The 21,290-nt window shown below is 45.3% G+C and overlaps 1 protein-coding gene across 2 annotated transcripts in view; it reads left to right on the top strand.

The window, feature by feature from the left end:
* TTYH3 (tweety family member 3) overlaps positions 1-20,209 on the top strand; it is a 75,647-nt gene extending 55,438 nt beyond the window's left edge. Inside the window, exons 8-15 of one of the 2 annotated variants that reach the window (XM_027738470.2) lie at positions 1,248-1,303; positions 2,572-2,664; positions 2,776-2,868; positions 3,614-3,750; positions 5,715-5,891; positions 6,825-6,900; positions 9,002-9,103; positions 14,491-14,573. In XM_027738470.2, coding sequence (XP_027594271.1) covers positions 1,248-1,303; positions 2,572-2,664; positions 2,776-2,868; positions 3,614-3,750; positions 5,715-5,891; positions 6,825-6,900; positions 9,002-9,082 — 713 coding nt within the window. In that variant the 3' untranslated portion in view covers positions 9,083-9,103; positions 14,491-14,573. Of the gene's footprint in view, positions 1-1,247; positions 1,304-2,571; positions 2,665-2,775; positions 2,869-3,613; positions 3,751-5,714; positions 5,892-6,824; positions 6,901-9,001; positions 9,104-14,490 lie in introns of both variants that reach the window. The other variant, XM_027738471.2, reaches the window with a different exon arrangement.
* Positions 20,210-21,290: the final 1,081 nt, after the last annotated feature.

Raw genomic sequence — 21,290 nt, 5'->3', positions numbered from 1 at the left:
GTGGTCAGCCCAAAGTGAGGCACAGAGCAGCTCTTACTGCCCTCCTATCTGCCCAGAATTTGCTAATTGCTGTTTAGAGGCTTGGCTGGGGCAATATAAGTCATCCCAGAGAAGGAGTCGGTGGGAGGGAGATGGAGCAGCTGGCAGAAGCTGCCCCAAAGTAGGCTAATGAATTATAAATAACAGCTGTCAGGTTGCATTGCCAGCGTGCAGGAGCTGACAGTCTGTGTTGTACCACTTGGTCTCCAGCGTGTTGGTTTGCCGAAAGGTGCATTCAATATTTATGGGAAGCACAGCAGAGTCAGGATACAGTCAGGTCTGCTTCCTTCACGGCTCCCCTCACTTCTGGCTGTGCCTTTTGCTGATTTCTGAGCTGGGACTCATCACAATAGCTTTGCAGCCTGGAGTATGTGTTACTGGAAGTCACAGACAGAAGATTAAAAAGAATGGAGGAAAAGATGCCGGTGGAGAGGGAATGCAGAGGGTATGTGTGTTTTGGGGCTTTTGTAGTCCTTACCGAGCTAAAGCTCACCCTTGATTTTGCTGAGCTGGCACACCCATATTCATCTGAAGAGGAACTGTAAATGTTTGAGAAATAATCTAAAGGTATTTGGATGATCAAGTCTTTCAGAGCTCCCTCCCTTGGTAGTATTATTGAGAGTGGCAGGGGAAAGCCTGATATTTGTAATTTGTGTGTGCTGGCAGTTGATGTAGTTATGTAGAGGGCTCACGAGGGCGCCAGGCTGGTTTCACACACATCTGAATGAAGAGGAACACAACACTGTCTTCAAGCCTGGAAATAAATGATGCTGCTGGAAGAGCACAGTATCAGTTCTATCTGGAAATTTATGAGTATGTCTCCACTGTACCGTAGTTGGATTTATCCTAGACCGATGTCTTGTCTTAAGTTTATACAGTGGATAGTGCTGACTTCTGAATAAAAATTTTTATGTTTTATCTAAGTTTTTAAGTGGAGCAGCCCCACTGCCTTTCACTGGCTTAAAAAACAAAACAAACAGAAAGGAAACAAATCTTTCTTTTGTCCCCAAAGGCAGTTTACATCCCTTTCTCTAATGCCATCTATGCACTGTAGTCCTACATGGAGAGAGGGAAGTGATTCCATTTATATTGCGTTTTCATTTTGTGCATTGCTTTCAGAACTGAACACCTCCCTCGTGGCAGTTGTAAAATACTGCAAAGCTGGAACCACGTCTCTGGCCTGACTTTCTTCTCTTGTGTCTTAATAGATATTCTGCGCTATTACATGACCTGTAGTGCTGGATACCCCAACCCTTTCCAGCAGGTGAGTGTAAGCACCCTAACTCCCTTCACCCCTGGGTCTTGTCATCCTGCAGGGTATAGGTGAAGTGCTGTTGATGCCAGCATGCAGCAAGTTGCAGATTGTTGGCTTTAAGGAGCACTCAAACTGTTGGTAAAGCTTTGGCAGCTCCTTCCCAGCTGTGCAGGAGGTGGCACTGTGATTTAGTGAGGAGATTTTTCCAACTTCATCACTATCTGCACAGCTTCAGGTCCAGGATGCCCCCTCAGAGGGACCTGTGTGTGATGTGGTGAGGACTATGGCTTTTGTTGTGGTACCTCTGTTTATATGGTGCTTGTCTAAGAGCAGCAGCGTGGAGACAGAGCACCCACAATTAATGCCAGGGTGGGAAACTGCTGCTTCCTGCTTTGAATCTCTTCTTGAAAGTTCTTTTGGGTTAAACAGTGGCAACACTCCACTCCCAAAATGCAGCCACTTCTGTGGGTTGAATGAGTGGTTTTCACATATGCCTCTTACAAACCTTTCAACATCCAAAGGATTTTTCCTGAAGTATAAATGTGAGTCATTATTCTTTTGTGAGGGGGCTGAAGAACAGCACCTGGGCCCATCCCAAACTTGGTCGTATGTATCAGAGGCCAGATGAGCCCACACCACCCACCATTTGGCAGGCCCCAGCTACTTCACCATTTATATTTAGGATTTTTTTAAGTTTGTCTTCCTCTGTTTTAAAGGGTGGGTTAGGAACACTCCAGGCTGTGGTATGATGCACTGTCGCTATCTGTTGCATTTCTGGTTGCTCCATGTACTCTCTGACATGCTATTGCATGTGAAATTCTCGTGGATGCTTTAATGGGATGTGAAGGCTGCACCCTAATACAAACAACTTCTGGTGTTAACATTAAGTCTTTCTCATCCACCTGATTTAGTAAAGAAATCCAGCTGTATTCTGTGGTGAGAACTCGAGGGCTTTATGTCTTTTCTTTCTCCTTCCCCTCTGTCCTAGAGCCAGCCCCAGCTGTGTGTATAGTTTGTGTATGTGTTTTGTTCTTTGTTTGGTTTTTTTCCTTTCCTTTTGGTTCTTCCCTCCCCTCATCTTTCTGTCTGTACTTCTTCCAGTTTGGTAAAACTCAGGCTTAACCCTTTCACAGCTGAATCCTTGTCAGTTGAGACAACTTTGACTTGTACCATTCATGCTTCAATATTTGGGAAATAGGATTTCAGTCTTTTTCCAGGGGATCTTTCGGTGCATGTGGCCTGAACTGCTGAAACATTGCATGTTTTGTGTTGAGCAGAAGCTGTCAGGAAGTCACAAGGCTCTGGTAGAAATGCAGGATGACGTTATGGAACTCATGAGGTCAGCGACCAGAGAGCACCCCACCTCCAAGGTAACTCTCCTCAAGTTTGCTCTTCCTGGCTTCCCTCAACCTCGTACAGAACCCAAGACCAGCTCCTGCTAAGCCATTCCCTTGCAGTAATCAATAGCTTGTTCCTTACAGGAGTATCTTACTCGGATCCAGGAGGTTTTGAATTCAACAGAGATCAACTTGCAGCAGCTGACAGCTTTAGTGGACTGTCGGAGTCTGCATTTGGTGAGTACTCAATAACTGGGCTTGAGCTGAGAAAGAACAAAGGGGGTGTATAGCCTGTAACCTACTGATTATTTCAGAGTTTCAAATCTCTAGTGTGCCAGAACAGTTTACAACAGCTTTTTACTGATTGATTCCAGCAGAAAGGGGAATGGGAATTTGGATCAAGTTAGCTTTCTGCTTAAAGATCAGTATAGGAAAGTAGATAATGTGGCTTTATACATCTACAAATTGGAGCCATAAGGTTTTAGGGGCATTTTTTTTTTGTCTATAGCACATAACTTGTTGCCTTTCCCATGGAGTACAGTGCCTTGGAGCTGCAGGATAGCATGGCCTAGCTGTTGTTCCAGCTGTGTCTCTAAAGGCAGATACACAGATAGTCCATGCTTGTGTTCTTGGGCATGGGACACAGGGAGCTGAAAGGCCTAATGAAAAATATGGTGTCTTCAGCTGGGTGGATAAGTTTGCCTTGGCTTTTTTTCCCCCCCCCCTCCCTTAAAGTCTTATTGTGTGGGGTTGAAAATATTTCCACGTCTAAATCCAAGCTGGGTTTTGTGAGGGGAAATAAAGGTTAGATCAGTTATGAAAAATACTTAAGGTCCCTGAAATTAAAATAGAAATATGCTCTGGAAAAGGGACTCCAATCTCTATAAGTTGTTTCAGAGAATGTAGTCTGGAGAAGGACTTTTGAGTTAGAACTCAGTGTTAACTGTGTAATGATCAGGAAACTGCTCCTTTCTCTCTGCAGGATTATGTCCAGGCTTTGACAGGCTTCTGCTACGATGGAGTGGAAGGCCTCATCTACCTGGTTCTCTTCTCCTTTGTCACAGCCCTCATGTTCAGTTCCATTGTCTGCAGCGTCCCACACACTTGGCAGAATAAGAGGTATAGAGAGGGTTTAGATCCTGTAGCATTGTAAAGCTCTTTCCCAATGAAGACTGGCTGTTGGATTTGTGCCCGTGAGCATATGGAGCTCATTCCCATATGATCCCAGGAGTGTGAGGGATGAGGATTTATAAGCACAGGTCTAAAAGAAAAAAAAAATTGTTGCCTTTTGCTCTGGCTGTGGTTAATACTAACATCTGAACCTTATTGCACTGGAATATTCTGTGTGCAGAGTATTCAGTCCACCGTAGGACTATGAGTCAAGTCAGAGATGAATGATTATAGCTGTAATATAGAGGTAATGCTTGAGCTATTGCCATCTCTGTAAAATTCCTATTCTCTCGCATTGCTTTGAGGCATTTGTTCTAGTATGGGGAGGAGAACTGAAATAAGAAGCAGTTTACACTTGCCTTTTTAACTTCACTCAAGCTGGGGCGACTTTGCATAGATAATGGAAACCAACTGTTGTTGGCAATGGTATGGGCAGGTGAGACACTTGCAAATTTGAACTAGTATTAATGATGGTAACCAGGTTGATCTATAAGTCTTTAGCAAACCTTTGCTTCACTGACTGGCTGCTGCCCCACGTGCAGCTGTTAAAAGAGCTCTGAGTTTTCTGTTCTCGCAGAAGAGCAGCAGACTGCAGCAAATTCTCTGCTTTGGTCCTGAAACGTGATTTTCGTGCTCTAAGCCCAGGCTCAAGGTTCAAAGTAAAATGGAATGTCCTGAACAATAGCAGGAAGTCAGAGCCAGCCAAGCCTGCAGTGCCCACAGAGAAGTGGCCTTGGGAAGTGCGTCAGAGTAGCACTTGACAAAATGGCTGGTTTCCTCACCTCTTCCACATGCAGCTGCTGCAGAGACCTTACCAAGAAGAGCATGGCAGTCTGCCTGTTTGAAGGAGAAAGGTTTACCCAGTGGCATCTCTTGTGCTGCCTTCCCTTTGGGCTGCTGCCTGCCCTGCCAACCCCAGCAGGCTCAGGCTGCTGCTGTGAATGGAAGGGTTCCCTCTTGCATTCCCTGGAGCACCATTTCTCCCTCTGCCTCCCTCTGGGAGGTGGAGAATGTCATGCTTTATTGCCTCTAAGAGATTGTACAGGCTGCAATTCCCCGATCTTCACTGCCACCATGTGGTACAGAAGCTGCAGGTGATGTGTGGGATGTTCTAGTGATGCCCATGCTGTAGAACCTTTTACTGGCTTTGACAAGCATGTATAAAATATATTTCAAACCTTGATGCTTCACCCCATAATTAGGGAGATAAGTTAGCAGTGTGTATTGTATAGGACGGGCAAGAGAATACCATGGGAGAGAGGGAAGGAACCAGCTGGCAAACAGTTCTGCTCTGTATTGAAGTTGATTTAAAATCCTGGCATGTTTGAAAGGATAAAGCCCTTAGACACAAATTTTGCAACTTAGTTCTATAAATACTTCTGTGGTTTTGCTAGAAGCTGAAGCAGACCTTTTTTAACCAGAATGGGAGTTCAGAGAAGTCTACAGAGACTTATCCTTACACAAGTTCTTTGGACATGTCTACAAGAAATGGAAGGACAGAGACTGCAGTTCTCAAGGGTACTTTCTGTGGGGTGTATGGCACTACATCCCCACTGCCTCTCTTTCTTATTGTTCGTTGAGGTTTTTTTAGTGCTGTACGTTTTGGGATGTGTGTCCCTCCCTTGGTTGTGCCACTGGGCAGTTGCAGAACTGTGCTCTCTGCCAAGCCCTGACAGAAGGGAGGCTGTAGGGGATCACGCAGTGTACAGGTCCAGATGGGATCTGTGGGAGGTCTGAGTCACTGTGGTGTAGGCTGTGTTTGACACTGCCACCCTGAGGCATCCCAAATGGGTGTGAACGTGGAGGTGTGGAAGATGGTTGGGAGGTTCCTAGGATTACCATGGTTTCCTGCAAACCCCACATGTGGGGGGTAATTGTAGGGTTCTAGGAGGAACTTTTTCTCCTTCTTGCAGAGGCTCAGATGATGATGGGGAAGAAGAATCAGCTGCTCAAGGGAGTAGACAGACACACGATAATCTGTACAGAGTGCACATGCCCAGCCTCTATAGCTGTGGGAGTAGTTATGGCAGTGAGACCAGCATTCCAGCAGCAGCACACACAGTCAGCAATGCTCCCGTCACGGAGTACATGTGAGTATCCCGAAAACAAGCTTGTCCACATTACTCATCCTGATTTCTGTTGTCACAAGTGCTGCAAGGTTGGAACTTCTGAACGAGCAGTAGAAAGCGATGAAGGATTTTGTCCAAAGTGTCAAATGGCAAAATGACATGTTTTCTGATGATTGGCATCCACTGGGAGAAGGGAATGGCTTGATAGTGCTGCAGTAGAAAGAGTTTTATTAGACAGCGTGCTCCAAAATGTGAACAGCTTCATCCTCCAGGATTTAGAAATCTGTCTAGAGAAAAGAAGTAGGAAAGTATTGTCTGGGCTCCTTATTACACAATGAATCTGATCACCAGAAGACTTAATTCTTCAGACAGAGTAGTCTTGCCAGAAGATTTTAAGCCTCCCAGGAGGCTGAGAGCCAAGACAAAACCTGTGGGCTATGTCTTCCTACAGTATTTGCAGTCAGCTCTGGCAGCTGTTGCAGTTTGGAGCTACCTAGTCCAGGTGGGATCTTCAGAGGTTTCTCCAGAAGTGCCTAACCCTGATCACACTTGGACTACCATCAGGGCCCATCTTTTTTGGGGGCTACCACATCATTTCGTTCATCCCCTGAGACTTTGTCCTCGTTTTATCTCCATTTCTGCAGCTTGGCAGGTCTGATGCTGCAGGGAGGCAGATTTTCACACAGACCTATTTTTAAATCACTTGACATGATTCAGTGTGGGCCCTTCTGAGTAAGAATGTAAAAATAGTGCTCTCTCTGAGGAAAATTATAGTTTTGTGCCCTTGTCTGAAAAAGGGGGACCCACCTGGCCTGCAGGAAAAGCTTTGAGGGACACTGACCTGATACAGTAGTTCTGGGGGTGCAGATGCTCTGTCCCATGTAACCATCAGAGACCTTCCCCAGAGAAGCATGGCACATGCCTCCTGTTACCATGTGTGTCTTCCTTTCCCAGGAGCCAGAATGCAAATTTCCAGAACCCCCGTTGCGAGAATACCCCGCTCATTGGCCGGGAGTCCCCACCTCCCTCAGTAAGTCTTTCTTTACTGCTCCTCTCTGCTTCAGCAACTTTGGGGAACACACGTTTGCCACTCCTGTGTACTCCCAAGGGAGCTGATTGTGCAGCCAAACACAGGATCTGGCCCATAAATGGCAGCAACTTGACTAGACAAGCCATGTCTCACCTGCCATGGAGAATGAAGCCCTGCTATGCTACTTTGGACATTGCACATAAAAAGAATAAAAATCAATTAACACTGATAATCCTATGGGCCCAGTCCTGCCACCACTGAAGTGCATGAGTATCTTGATGGGTGACTTCAGCAGGATGGTTCACTTGCATGCAGTGTACTTGCTATCTGTGGCATTGGTTCCTCAAGTTTAAAAAGAAACTTGTTAAAACTGTAAATTCAGAGTTATTGCTGAACCTCTCTCCTTAATCTGCCCTAAAGAGATGGTAGGATGAAACCTGTATTCTTTTTTTTTTTTGGTTGAGATTTTTTTTTAAATCTTTCTTTCACAACTGTTTTTACTTTCTTTAAAATCTATTTTTGTATTTAATTTCCTATGGAGGAAAAAAAGGAAACTTTCATGGAAGGTTTTGGTATTTGGAGTGGCCTGATAGCCATTTCTGTGTGCTGGATAAAACATGGACTTGCCTTCATGTCTGTGTAAGAACTAGACGAATCTCATCCTTCGCTGGATCCTGTAAACCTTACTTACAGGAGAATTTTGAGAACATGCCACAGCAGTTCACAAACTTGGTGGTGTGATTACAGAGGATGAGTGGTAGCATGTCTAATGATCAACCAGTCTTCAGGTATAGGTAAAAAAAAATACACTCTGTGGTGCATGGCTCAAATTCGTGGGAAGGGGAGGAAGAGGAGGCTGGAGGAGTAGGAACTGTGGTGGAAAAGAGGACATCACATTCATGGTTTCACTTCAAGAGGACCAGTTCATCTTGCTGTAGAGAAAGTGGAAATGTGGAGAGTTGATCCTTGTCTCTGTCCTTGGCCAAACCTCTTTCACCCTTCACAAAGAGGTTTCCTGACCCCTGGTACTCCGACCGTGAGCTCTGGTGGCATCATCATCAGCTCTCAGCAACAAGATGGTCCTCAGGAGAAGAGCTCATGTGCTGCACCAGTGCAGTGTGGCACACGCTGTACCACTGGCATTTCCTGTGGCAGAAGGGCACTGTCCCCCTGGTACTGCCAAGGCTTATGTTCCTTCAATATCCTGCTTCCCCTTGCCCTACAGCTCTTCTGCTTCAGAGAAAGCACACTCCTTTCCACAGGGGCTGTAGCGAGGCAAGAAGTTCCTTGGTTCTTCAGTAGCTATTTGTGTTAATAACCTGAGGGGGGATCTGAGTCCTGGTGCCTTAAGCTTGTTTCTGGGAGGAGATAAAAATAAGTTTTTTCAGAGTAACTTGACTTGGCAGCCATCAGTGTGCGCTATAGGGTAGCACAGGAGCTGGGGAGGAGAGTGCAGCACTGCACCTATAGACAAAGGAGCTTCTCCCTAGACAAGACAGGGAGCAGACTATAGGAAAAATGTGATTTTTGGAGGGTTGTAGTAGACAGACAGCAGAGAGAAATAAAATACTGTCTGCTCTCATGTTGGCAGGCAACGGGAAAAAGCTTTTCTGGGATTTTTGTGTTCACAGCTCTCCATAGCAGGTGGCTGAGACTGTACTGAGGCAGAAGAAATCGTAACTTTTCATAGCAAATTGTCTGTGGGAGGAGAGAGTTGAAAAGGGAATACCAATGCACATGTCCCTGCCTCTTTTTGGGAGGGAGGAGAGGGGGATAACCGTCCAAGTAGGTTGTGTCAGTGGATGAACAGAGCTGACCTATTCCATTTAGCTTTCTGTGAACAGATGGTGAAAACTAAGATGTGATGATCCTGCTGCATTGTTTGTCCGTTACTTTTCCTGGCTTTTTGTTTGTTTGTTTGTGTTTTTTCCTTCTCTCATTCCTTCTGTTTTCTCCTTCTTGCCACAGGGATATTCCCTTAGGGTTGTAGAGCCCACCTTGTCGCTGACACACACCACAGCGTTTCACTTGCTTGCACTGTGTTTTTCATGCACGTTGAGGCTGCACTCTCTTTTTCTCTCTCTTTCTTGCGTCATCACAGTTGTATTTGGCTGCCATGGACAGTAGCAGCCATATGAGCTGGCAGCTTAAGCCCTCGGACAGTGCACGGACATACTGGTAACAGCGCCCGCAAATGGAACAGGTACTGGAAAAAAAGGTCCTTCTTGCTCAACCCCTTCTCCACTCCCAACCACTCCCTTCATCCCTGCACTGTTTATCCCAGGCCAGTGCCTTTTATTTCTTCACATTCCTTCCCTCTGCACCTCCCACCCCATTCCCTCCTGCCAAGGGTTAAAATTAAAATCCGTTTTGACTCTGGTGCAGACTCAAGGAGCAGTATCAACCTTCTAGAGGCTTCTGGGGCACATTGTGAAGGTTACAGGCACCTATGCCTTGGAAAAGCCACCTCACAGCAGCTTCAACTCAAAGTCCACACTTGAGAACAGCTTGAACTGAGTGCTGCTCAAATGCAGAAATAACCTTGCACTTCAAATGTAGTATAGGAGTTCTTCTATCACAAGAAACCATTTTCTAGAAGTAAAGAGAACCAATCTAGCAGCTTTTCAGTCGGGACTGTTTGTCTTAATTCAGCTTTTGGCTTCCCTTGAGCCCTACTGCTGTTCTGCTTGTCTTGACTGGCCGTAACAGCATGTGCCCAAAACCACCGATACTGACCTGCCACAAGCTTTTAGCTCATTCATAGGATTTTTAATTAGTTGAAAGATCCTGGCTGGTATTGGTGACCTGTCCTGAAGAGTTACTTCACTGCCTGTCAGATCTGTGCGCAGCTTCTCCTTTTATCCTTGCACTGAAAGTCAGAATGCAGCAAGTTTAAAAAAAAACTTCCCTAAAGGACCAGACATAATCACTAAGATCTATTTCATTCTGTTTCAAAACCTTTTGCTGTTTTGTTTGTTCTGTGTGTGTCCAAATCATCCCATCCATGTCCTGCAGGCTCTGTGAGCAGGGCCCTCCTAGAACCATTTCACTGTCTGAATTCCTCATGGGCCGTAGTTGCTGATGTTCTCCAAGATAGCCGGTGTTTCTTCCCTCACAGGGGTCCATGGCAAAGCCACAAAGAGTAGGTGGTCTGCATTTTGTGGTTTTGTAGCTTGGTTAAATATAGGGTATAATTAGGGCTATCAGACAACTCACCTGGTGTGAAGGACAGTGCTCCTTCAGGGGAACTCCAGTAAAGGGAAGGTGTTGGTTCCAGCTGGAACAGGGAGAGCCCATTGCCTTTGGCTCATGCGATCAGTGACTATCTTGCATTGTTTTCCCAGAAATACATGTGCATAAAGCTGCTGTCCCTTCTTCTCTGCTGTTCTTGTTGGGACTTTTGTCAGCCTTGCATTGGATTCCTTTCTGTCATGTTGGTGCTTGGTCTGCATCCTTGCTGCCTCTTGCTGTCTGCCTGCCTGCCTTGTGACCTGCTGGGAAGGGGCTCTCCGGATCGGGTGTCTTGATGTCCTCTGCATGAACGCAACCAACCTTGTCTGGAAGTATGGTGCTACCACCCCTGGCAGGGTCACAGCTTTCTTCAGTCTTAAGTCTTGCTAAGACTGCTCTTGGGCCTCAGCTTATGGTGGGTTTTCCGCTCTTTGGTTCCTGCAGGTGGTATTGTAGCGATGTTAACTGGATCTATCCCATCAAATAAAATACTGCTTGGGGTGGAGGTGGGGAAATTCTAATGCCTTCATTCTGGACTTGAAATCTCTGGGCTGAAACATGACCTGATCGTAGTCTGCACTGTCTTCTGTTTATCTATGCTCCCACCCGAGCTTAATGTGGCTGTCTGCAGGGCTGTGCAAAAGCCATTGCGTTCTTTCCAAGGCTTTAAAAACAAACAAAACAAACAGAAGCTCTGTTCTTTTGACTTGAAAAACTTAAGTCCCTTTGAATTCAGAACCCACTGGCTGGAATTAGCTGTTTCCCTGCATCTTGTACCTCCCATGCATAATAAGACCAACCCCTGTGTGTTTACTGTGCTCTAGCTATTTGAGATCAACCTTTCAGAACTTGAATCCAGAAGCTTTGGTCTTTATTGGATTACCTGAATAGCTCTGGCAGGAAATCAAAGCCAGGGTAGCCCGAGAGAGATACGCGTGGGTTTTTAACCACAAATAGTAAATAGTTTGTACTCACAGTCATGGTTTCATATGGTAAATGATCTTTCAGCATAGCTTAGTTAGCTGTGAAGTACTTATGGAGTTCACAGTTCACAGAAGTCAGTGGAATTTATGGCCTCTAAAATGAACTGACTATTCCCTTAATTATTTTTTTTTCTGCCACCAATGATTCCCTTGTACCCAGGCTATATGTGTTAAGCACCCAACTAGTATGCGCTGGCAAACCATACCTGTGAAAGTTTATACCCTCAACAAGGCTGAATGTGAAGGAGAGACTTTAATTTTCTTTGGAGAAATACAAAAATAAGCTTGTGTGCAATCAGCTGTGTTTGTCCTAGCTGGCTGGTAAGTGACTGAGAGGTGTGCTGTTGAATAGCACCAGCGACCACCAGAAATGGTAACAAGGAGTCTTTCAGGTACTTTTTAGGGAAGCTGACAGTGAGGGGAAGGTATGGGTTGAAACTTGTCCTCAGTGCTGTTTTTGAAAGAGTGAATGAGGGTGTATAGGCACATGGGTACTTCCAGTGAGTGCTGGAAGAATGACTGCATTGTAAACGTTCTTTAACCTTCTATGAAAGCTCCTCTTTAAAGGAAACTAAATGCAACTGTGTACCTTATAGCTGTGTACCTCAGAGTGGAGTCCAAGACCTCCTCAGTCTGAATTGTGCTCAGACGTTTTGGCTTCAGAATTATTTTTTAAAGGAGCTAAAGACTTAGTGATTTTTTTTTTTTAAAGGAACTGAAGACTTAATCATTCTAACTATGGGTAATATAGTTTGGTTACATATCCAAAGACTGGCACGTGTCTGCTGATACATCTTCATCTGCTGGCCTGTCCAGATGTTGGGATCTGTGTGTTCCAGAGCATTTTTCCTGAAGGACTTTGAGGAAGGACTGCTGTCAATAGCATGTGGAGCAAAGCAGATGGAGGCAAATGCTGTGACTGAAGATCCAGTGCACGCTGATAGAGCTGTGCTGGTTGGGAGGTGCACAGTGAAGTGTTGGCTCTCTACTTCCAGGTTTCAATCATACTTATCATGGTCATTAAAAATACACTTAACAGAAAGAGTAACTGGTTTAAACTGTAATGGGAAAAGATAAAAAGGTGCAAAAATCCTGAGTTAAGGAGAGAACATCAGCCCTAACTCTGACTACTCAGTCTTGATTTATTCCTTCTGGTGGATTTGCAGGTAGGTTTGAATGTAAAATGCTCTCTGCTTGATTGTCCAGATCTCATGTTCCTGATTACTTTTTTTTTAGTGACACTTTAGCAACTGTGGGGTCTTTTCTTGGTGGAGGAAGGAGGGAATTCTTTTCAGCTTCTCCCTCTGTGATAGGTGTACTTTGTACATCCCTGAAATGCGATTCATCAAGTGGCCCTTCTTGATTTTAATGCTCTAAAGGAAGTTGGTGTTGCATGTTGTGTGCTGAACCTACATGACTTGGCCAGAAGCATGCACAATAACCTTCCATGATCTGAGATTTATTTTTTTTCTAAACACTTCTTACAAATCCCTAGCACCTGGAAAAGTTCTCTGCTCATACTCATCTCCTATCACATGTCACCATACAGAAGGCAAATGGAAAATGAGCAATCAAACACATTTTCCCTTCTAAGACTCTTCTTAGCATGATGTTTGGCTGGTAATTTCAGCATTGCACTACCTAAAATGTGCCCTACTTACTCTGTGAGAGAGTTCTTTGACTTCTAAGCCTATCTGAGCCTGTTGGGTTAGTCTCATATGTTTTAATAATGCCCTAAACTTTATTTCTAAAACAGTAATCGCATTTAATAAACTGTATAGAATATAGTCCTTAAAGTGGCTCAGCTTGGTATTTTCTATCTTTTGCCCTCTCACTGACAAAAAATACATCTTAGAAAGAACATATGTACCCTTTGTCTTCTAAATATAGGTGCTGTTTCTGGGCCAGAGTTTTATATTAAGATCCATGTTCTGCAGAAAGTTTTTCAATTATGGGAGACACTAAAAGCTGAGTGTGCAAATAAGCCACAGGTGTCTTCATCTTATGCCGATGGGATCATCTCTGCCAAAAGAGCAGTTTCTCTCTTCTATTATGCAGAGGTTCAGCCTGGGTCAGTCTTTGAAGGAAAACCGATAAAATACTGTTAATTCTCTGAAAACCCCTATGGACAGCTGAGCTTTTGAGAACCTAAAGATGCCTCATAATGTTCTTTCCCAGTGGGCAAGATAAATCATACCTCCTGGTGTGGAACTGCCTTTCAGTTGTCTCTTTGCCAGCTTAACTGGCTATTTTATGTGGTTCAGTTTAAAAGGTGATAAAAAGTCAGTATGCTGAAGAGCACTCTTGGGAAGCAAGCTGTGGATATTATAGAATTATTCAAGCTCCAGCAGGTATAAAAGAGGAATGAAATGTCTGTCCTCATTGCTTGGTTGTTCGTATCATGGTAGCACAACCCAGAAGCAGTAATGTGGTCACAATGAAGACGTTGAACACATTGGCATAAAGAGGCATAGTCTTTTGTTCTTACTGCTGGATATTATTTACGTGATTTTCAGCTTATTATTCAAAGCTGAATGACATATGTTACCTCAGTAGCTTCTGGGAGCTGCTTCAGATTGCCTTGCTTAGAATAAAAAAGAAAATAAGAACACCACCACCAACCCCAAATTGAAACAACTTCTCATCTTTCTGACCTGCTCTTCTCACCCCTACACTGGAGTCTTGTCTGCTGCTGCACAGTGCACAGGTTGGATCCCAAGCCACAGTGGGCTGTTACCCACCTGATAACTTAGCTAATATCATCCTGTTTGATGGCAGCCTGTTTCCAGCCAGGCAGGGTCTGTTCTTTCTTGGCCAGAAATGTAGAGATTTGTTCTTCCACACTTTCCTTTCAAGCTGCCCATCTGTGGCATGAGCAGTCTTCTGATGCCCTCATTGCCATAAAATGCAATGTGAAAATGCAGTGAGCACCCATTTTCTTTTCAACCTCCTTTTCTGGCGCGGTTGAAAGCAGTAACAAGACTAAGAGAGGATGAAGGTGTGAGGTGGGTTTTTGCATCTGCGCCATTCCCATTTCCCTCTCTTCTCCCGAGTGACCTATGTCATATTTTGACTTAGTGACTATTGGATTTCCTTCTCTGTAGAGAGCTTGGATAAATCATTAGCCCATCTGTACTGACCTGGCCAGCACCATCCTCACAGCAGACTGACAGGATGTTACTCAGAGGGGACTATACAGTGACTTGTGAAACTTTCCTTGTAAGACTGAGCCAGCAGCTCCTTGGTACACTTGCTGTGAATACAGACCATTTTATGCTGTGAGGTGATAGAAATCTGTGGTTCTGTCTTTACATTAGTCATTCTGACTTACTTTTCTGTTTGTTTATTTTGTTTTTTCTGTCTTGTCTTCCTCCAGTACACCTCCAGCATGAGAGCCAAATACCTCGCCACCAACCAACCTCGTCCAGATGCTGGCAGTGTGCATTAAAATGAAAAAGCAAAAGCAAAAAAAAACAACAAAACAAAACCCACATGTGCAGTCAGACTAAACAATGTGCCAACTGCTGTGCCCCTGTGCTGTCCTCGTAGAACAATCCTGCTGTTCTGCCCAAAATCCAGTGCAGCTCCTTCTGTTTCTCCAGTCCAGACCACCCCTCCAACCTGGTACCTGCCCACTGGAGTTGAAAGCTCCTTTTGAAATTAAACCTTCACCTTGTTGTACCTGATGTGAAAGAGGAAATATGTGCAGGCAAGCAACTGAGAGCACCCAGGCAGGAAACTGGGTCCACCAGCCCATGGGCCAGCTGACTAGAGCAACCTGTCAGAAAAAGTTGGTGAATACCTTCTGCCCCCTTTTTTCCCCCCTTCTGTTCCCAGAGGGACTCGGTGAAAGATGGTGGTAGATCTTCTTCACTTCTGCAGTGGGATCAACAGCCTGTCAAACCCTGACGACGCAGAGACTCGGTGCCTGGGACCAGTGTACAACAAGGGAATGCTGAGTCAGTGGGACTCAGCATCCCACAGCATCTCACTGGGAGTCCTCTGGTCCACTGCCCTGTGGGAGGGAGGAGGGTAACTCCTGCCTCATGGTGTCACTGCATATCCACTGGAATTTGCTCTTTCAGAGCAAACCATTTCACTACCCTGGTTAACTTTTTTTTTTTTTTAAGTCCATTAAGAAAATGCCTTTGTCTTTGCCACTCTATCTATCATGTGAATTCTTGAGGAGGAGCAGGGGGCCCAGCACCAGTCAGCTACCCTGTCCATTGCTCTGAACCTGATCTCTCTGCTCCATCAGGGAAGCTCAGGTACTTGCAGATGGTGTTCTGGGTGCTGCCTTTGCGAGGCTGACACACAGATCAAACAGGAGCCAGCCACTCGGTGCCAAATTTTTCCAGGGAGAGGCTCATAAGACTTTATGGGGGACATTTTTGCACTAAAGAGTTTTGACTCTCTGATGCTAAATCTTATGGGACAGTCAGCTTGGAAAAGCAAGAGAAACTGGAAGCACCAATGGATTCATAGCAAATGGAAGCTCTCCCCGCAGGAGTGACCTGTGAACTCTGCTGGACTTTTTTTCCTTTTTTATAAATCATAATTTACAGCACAGGGTTGCTGAACTGGCATTGAAGGAGGTTTTTGGAGCCTCAATCCTAACAAACTCACAAGATCATCGGTGTATCTTCTGTGTTTTAGATCAGAAACCCGGTTGATGTCTGGAGAACATTGTGACTGTCAGAACAGGTTTATATTTTATTCTGTTTTATTTTGTTTAGTTTTTCAAGGCACATTGCTAACCACTATCTGACCATACTAATGCACATGTAAGGCATTTTCTAGACACGAGGCAGAACAAGGCTTGCAAAGGGGCAGCTGGGTGCCTGCAGAGGGCAACATCCTTCATTGGTGCTGTACTTCCCACTGAAGAGCAGTGCTCCAAAGGGCACTGACAGCTTCCTGCTGGAAGAGGAGACTGCCTCTTGGGAGGTACTGTCGAGTACTGCCCTTTCAGTAGGGTAACTATGATGTTCCTTTTTGTCTTTTTACCTCTTAGTAGGGGCATCTTAGCGTAGCTGCTGGGCATTATATTAAATAACTGGCAGAGGAAATAAAATGGGAAACATCTCTCAAACTGGAGTTGAGCCATTGGCAGAGGCAGTTAGTTTTCACCTCAGTGATGTTCAGACTGGGTGTCTGTTTACCCCATGTTTGCTGGTTGGGGCACAGAATCTACCAATCTGCCTTTACTCAAGTCAGTTGCCTTCTTGCAGTGAGGTAGGAATTGCTCCTAGCAGGCAGCTCACTAGGCTGATGGTATCTGCTGTGAGATGGTACCAGCTCTGTGGCAGAGCAAGCTTTGAGACTCTTCTTAAGATAGAAACCACTAATTAACTGCAAAAGCTGTAGGCCAGCTGTTACCATGCAAAGGAGTGAGGGAGACAGGGAGGAGGCACCACCATGCAGACAGGAAGAGAAGGTTTTGGAGAAAAGTTCACACTTCACCATAAATCTCTGGAAGCAGGATTTTCTTGCTCAGGACCAAGTATGCCCTTTCAGACATGTTGGATGGGCTTCACACTGAAACATACCTCTGTTTTATCAAATAACAAGGGCAGGGAAATGTAGTCACAGGTGGTATGGAGGGACACTGGCTCATGAGCACCAGGTTTTCCACCCTGTGTTAGAGCCTACCAGGAGACCCAGGTGTGCATGTGTGGTTTGGTGAGCTTGCAGCCCCAACCACCCAACTGCTATCTAGAGGGAACCCAACCTTTCCTTCACTTTGAAAAAAAAAGTAAGAGCCATATAATCCTTATTAAAACTGAGTTGTTCTGCCATCATCCTCCTTGCAAGGATGTGCTCCGATTGCTACTCACACTATCAATTTTAGGGGAGCTGCCCTGAAATCTGTGGCCTGGTCCTACTCATTTGAAGGCAAGTGTTTTGAAGGCTGGAGGGTGTGGGGAACCCTGTGAAAACAAGTGCTTCTGTATACTGACTTCTCTGTATACAGAGTGCACCCTGAACCTGTGTGTGACTGCACTTGGGGTTGGGTCTGAATTGTCACAGTGGCATTGCCTGTGCCAGGCAGTAACGAGGAGCGAGCCGATGCCTTTTTGTTTGCAGAACGGAGCAGCCACCTTGACCTGCTTCCTTCCAAGGTTTGGCACAGCCACTTACAACACCCAGAACAACTTCTGGCGGTGTTTGGGGCTTGCAGCAAGGCACAGCTGTGGAGACATGTGCTCTGTGACTTCAACATATAACTGGAAAGAATGTTGCGGAGATGACGTTTTGCTCTCTGGAGGCCAGCACAACGGGACTGCGGTGTGAGCTGTGTACCTGTGTCCAGCCAGCACTTCCTTTACTTGACATGGATATTGCACTTTTGTAAAGCATCCTGGAACTCTGCTGCCCCGCTGCATGCTGTGCAGAGCGCTGGATAGGAAACACAGACAAATGCGTTTCTTTTGGTTTATTATTATTGTTATTACTACTTTTTTTTTGTTTGTTTTCCTTTTTTTATTTTACTGGAACCTTGAGCAACAGCATGGCATTTTTTGCAGGCTGGTCTGAAAGGATCTGCTGAAGAACAGATGGCCTTTGCCTATTCTTATGGCTGCGACATAATCAGTCTCATCCATATGGTCACATTCTGTCTGAGGAGTGGACTTTGAAAAGCCAAGATCTCCCAGACTCTGTGCCTCCCTCTCGGGTGAACAGCAGGTGCTATCTGGCGAAGACTCATCTGTTCTGGATGGCATTCATGGTTGAGGGAGTCCAGACTCTTCAAGCTGCAGGAGGTAAAGCTGTGGAGACTTCTCTCTCTTCCATCGTGTCTCTCTGTTTTTAATGTGACAAAATGCCAAGGCCATATCACTTGGTGTGTCCCAGCTGACCTTATCGGACATTTCTCACGTGACCGGTTGCTAGCAAAAGGGTCCAGAAGTCAGGGGAGCTGAGATTGGCCTCTGGACACCTCTCTGACTGCAGAACAGAAGGCAGCTTGTCCGGTGGAGGGTGACTGCATCGGTGAAGACACTTCATGTTACTTTTTCAGAAGCACAAATGTGGTCATTGGCTTGTCTGGTTGGCTTGGTTTATTTCCACCGCATCATCATGTGTGAATGACACTTTCTTTTGGAACTGAGAACTCTTCCAAGCACACAAACATCTCCACAATGTGAAATGTAAATAGCATGTTGGACTCTTGTGTCCAGTGTTCAAGACTGCATTGTAATTGTAAAGGAAATCAAATCAAGACTTGGCTGTGAATTTCTTGTGCTGTCTTGGGAATTATAACTGTAGTGTTTGTATCCTGTATGTATTATTAAATTGAGTTCATTTTGTGTGCTGATAAAAGGGTTCAAGCTAAGATTTTTAGCGTGCATCCATGTATCCAAATGTGAAGGATGGAGTGCTCCCTTCCCCTCCTGTCCTTTTAAGTTTCTCCATTTGAAAGGTGTTGATTTTCCGTGTACAGTCATCTCAGCCAAGATGCAAGGGATGTTCATTTGAGTGCTTTGAGGGGGACACAGTGCATGGGGTTTCAAGAGATCCTGAGTTAGGATTTCCATAGCAGTTCCCTGAAACTACATGAAAAGTTTGGCCTTTCTGAGAGTGGAACCCTTTCTCAGGGAGCTGCTCAGCCATTGCTCTGGAGAGCTTTTGGTGCTGCAGGGTGGCAGCAGGCAGGAGTGGGTGGGTGCCCGTCAGAGCAAGGTACAGGTACCTGCGTGAATAAACCCAGGCTTTGCTTCTGGTCCCACCTTCTCTCCCTTCCAGCAGCAGCTGAAATACCATGCTGAGCCCTTTGAAGAAGAGAGAAGTGTCTTGGCTTGTTGATCCTTACCACCCCACCTGATTCAGGAGGAGATGAGGTGGATGGGTTTTCATTTAGCTCGGGAGAGGAGCTGTCTTTGAAGTACTTCCTACCTGGGAACCAAGGAGAAGCCGGGGTCTTCCCCAACTGTTAGTGTAACTCAGTGAGCATCTCTGGGTGGGAGGGGAAAAGCCCTCCAGGGAGATACCAAGGAGTAGATCTAATGCCTTGAGAAAGAGGCCTGACAAGACCCAATCTGTACCTCCTTTCATCACAGCCTACTCCCGTTTTCCAGAAATTATTTCTGTGTATGCTATGGATGGCTTCCCCAGTCATTCCAGGAGGCCCAGCAGAAGCGTGGGATGCTTTGGTAGCAGTTCCTAGATGGCTAACAAGTGATTTGTGCTTTCAGGGTGGTGTGGGATCTCCTGCCAAGCCGTGATGGTGAGCATGTTGCCCAGCTGGGAGAGAAGGGATGGGTTACTGGTGGCCTGGAGCTCCCGGGTGCTCACCCAGCCCCTGTGGCTGCATGAACAAAGTGGAACATAAATTGACATACAACCAGAAAGTTCAAAATACTCCTTTCCTGATGAGGATAACTGTAGCATGAAGCTCTTAGGTGCTCTGCATATTTGATACCACATTGCTCCTCACTATGCAATTCCCAGCTCCTTCCTTCCTGTTCCTCCTCTAATCTCACACCAAGACTTCTCCAGTGGCCTCTGCCCAGGAGGCTACTGAAGTCCCAGGAAAGCTTCACTCCTTTTGTTGTGCTCTGCATCGGGTCCAGCCGCCCAGCCGTCACATCGTGTGCCTCAGGTCCCTTGGTAACGGGAGGCTCCACGAGTTTTATTCATGTCATTCAGAGGGAAGTTTATTTTCTTGGACACTGTGCACAGAAACCTAATGGTGAACATGTACCTGGCCTTTTTGTAACTTCTCTGGGTTTTTTGGGTTTTTTTCTTTTTTTTTTTTTTTTTTCTTAACCATAATGGTTGTATATCATACCACTTTATATACATATATAATATATAAATATATATAATTTTTTTTTAAAAAACTTTGGACCTGCTAGTTTCTTTCAAGTGTTCCTGCACTTACCCAAAATGTTTTTAAATTGTGAGGATTAAAGAGGATTGAGCCCAGTTTTGTATCTTTACTTTTAATTCTGTAGTTCTATTGATTGTAACGTAGCTATTTTTTACTGTAACTTTTTGGTTTGCAAATACTAAACAAAAAAACCTAAATGTAATTTCTGTGGTTTCTATTCAGCTTGGGTTTCATGTTTTAAAAATAAACGATTTAAAACCACTGTTCCTATTTATTGATTTGTATTTGCTCCCGGAGGGAGGTATGGAGCCAGGCTGGTACCAGGGACCTCCAGGGCTACAGAAAATGCAGTAGAAAGTGCTGGAGCAGCTGAGAGATGTGCACATCAGCCTGGGGAGATGTTCCCCCTGTGCACGGTCTGTGTGACTGTGAACTCCTTTGAACCTCTTTTGCTACCTTGGCTATTCCACACTGGAGCAACAGCAAACAGGAGTGGTTTATTTTCACCAGCAGAAGTACAAGAAGTGTGGAAAAATGGTGTGGGAGGGTGCACCCCCAGCTCAGCCACAGCAAAGGTGTCTCTCTTCAGGAGGTGATGAAATGTATTATGTCTTTGGTAGCGAGCTGGGGGCCTGGTGCAGCTCAGTGTGGGTTCATCTTTCTCAGTGCTGCCCCCAGGCTATCGTGGGCTTCGTTTTAGTTCTTCCTTTGTACTGTTCTCTGATCACAAGCCTGCTGCCGCATCACTGTCAAGTAGTAAACTGAAACCTTTACCTTCCTGTAATTTTCTTGATCTCTTTTCTGCCTGATCCTGCCAGTCAAATGCCTCCATCCTGTGCTATTCTTGCCCTGACCTCAGCCCATCCCTTCCTAGGTGTGGGGATAAGCAATAATTTCACTCTGTCTTTGTAAATGCCATCTATTTTTTTTAATGCCCTGAGTATGGCTGAAACCCACACCTGTGCTCTTGAGTCCTGTCTGTTGGTCCAGTGCAGAACTACAGAGGACTCCTTGTTGTGACTTTCCCCCTCATGCTTGTGAATCTCAACAGACACCAGTTTTCCTCCCTTCACCAATAAATAATTGACAGATTTTTCTCCCTTTTTTTCCCCCCATCTAAAGGAGAAACCCATGTTTTCCACCTTCATCCCTGATCTGAGATGATTAAACCTGCTCTCTAAAGCTCTAAAAGGGCTTGGAGCAGTTAAGGGAGTCTGATGGTGAGAAGGAAAATAAAGCCTCTGTCAGTCATCATGTAAATATTTTACCAGCTTTATGGGCTCCACCAGGGATGGGAACCTGCAAAGGCCACCTGCCCGGTGACCTCTCCCGGTGCTTTCCAG

The sequence above is a fragment of the Pipra filicauda genome, unplaced genomic scaffold, assembly GCF_003945595.2.
Source record: "Pipra filicauda isolate LSUMZ 115617 unplaced genomic scaffold, ASM394559v2 scaffold31_size4109673_pilon, whole genome shotgun sequence".
In the NCBI taxonomy this organism is placed as follows: Eukaryota; Metazoa; Chordata; class Aves; order Passeriformes; family Pipridae; genus Pipra; species Pipra filicauda.
The sequence above is the reverse complement of the archived record's forward strand: the minus strand, read 5'-3'. Positions and strand labels throughout refer to the sequence as shown.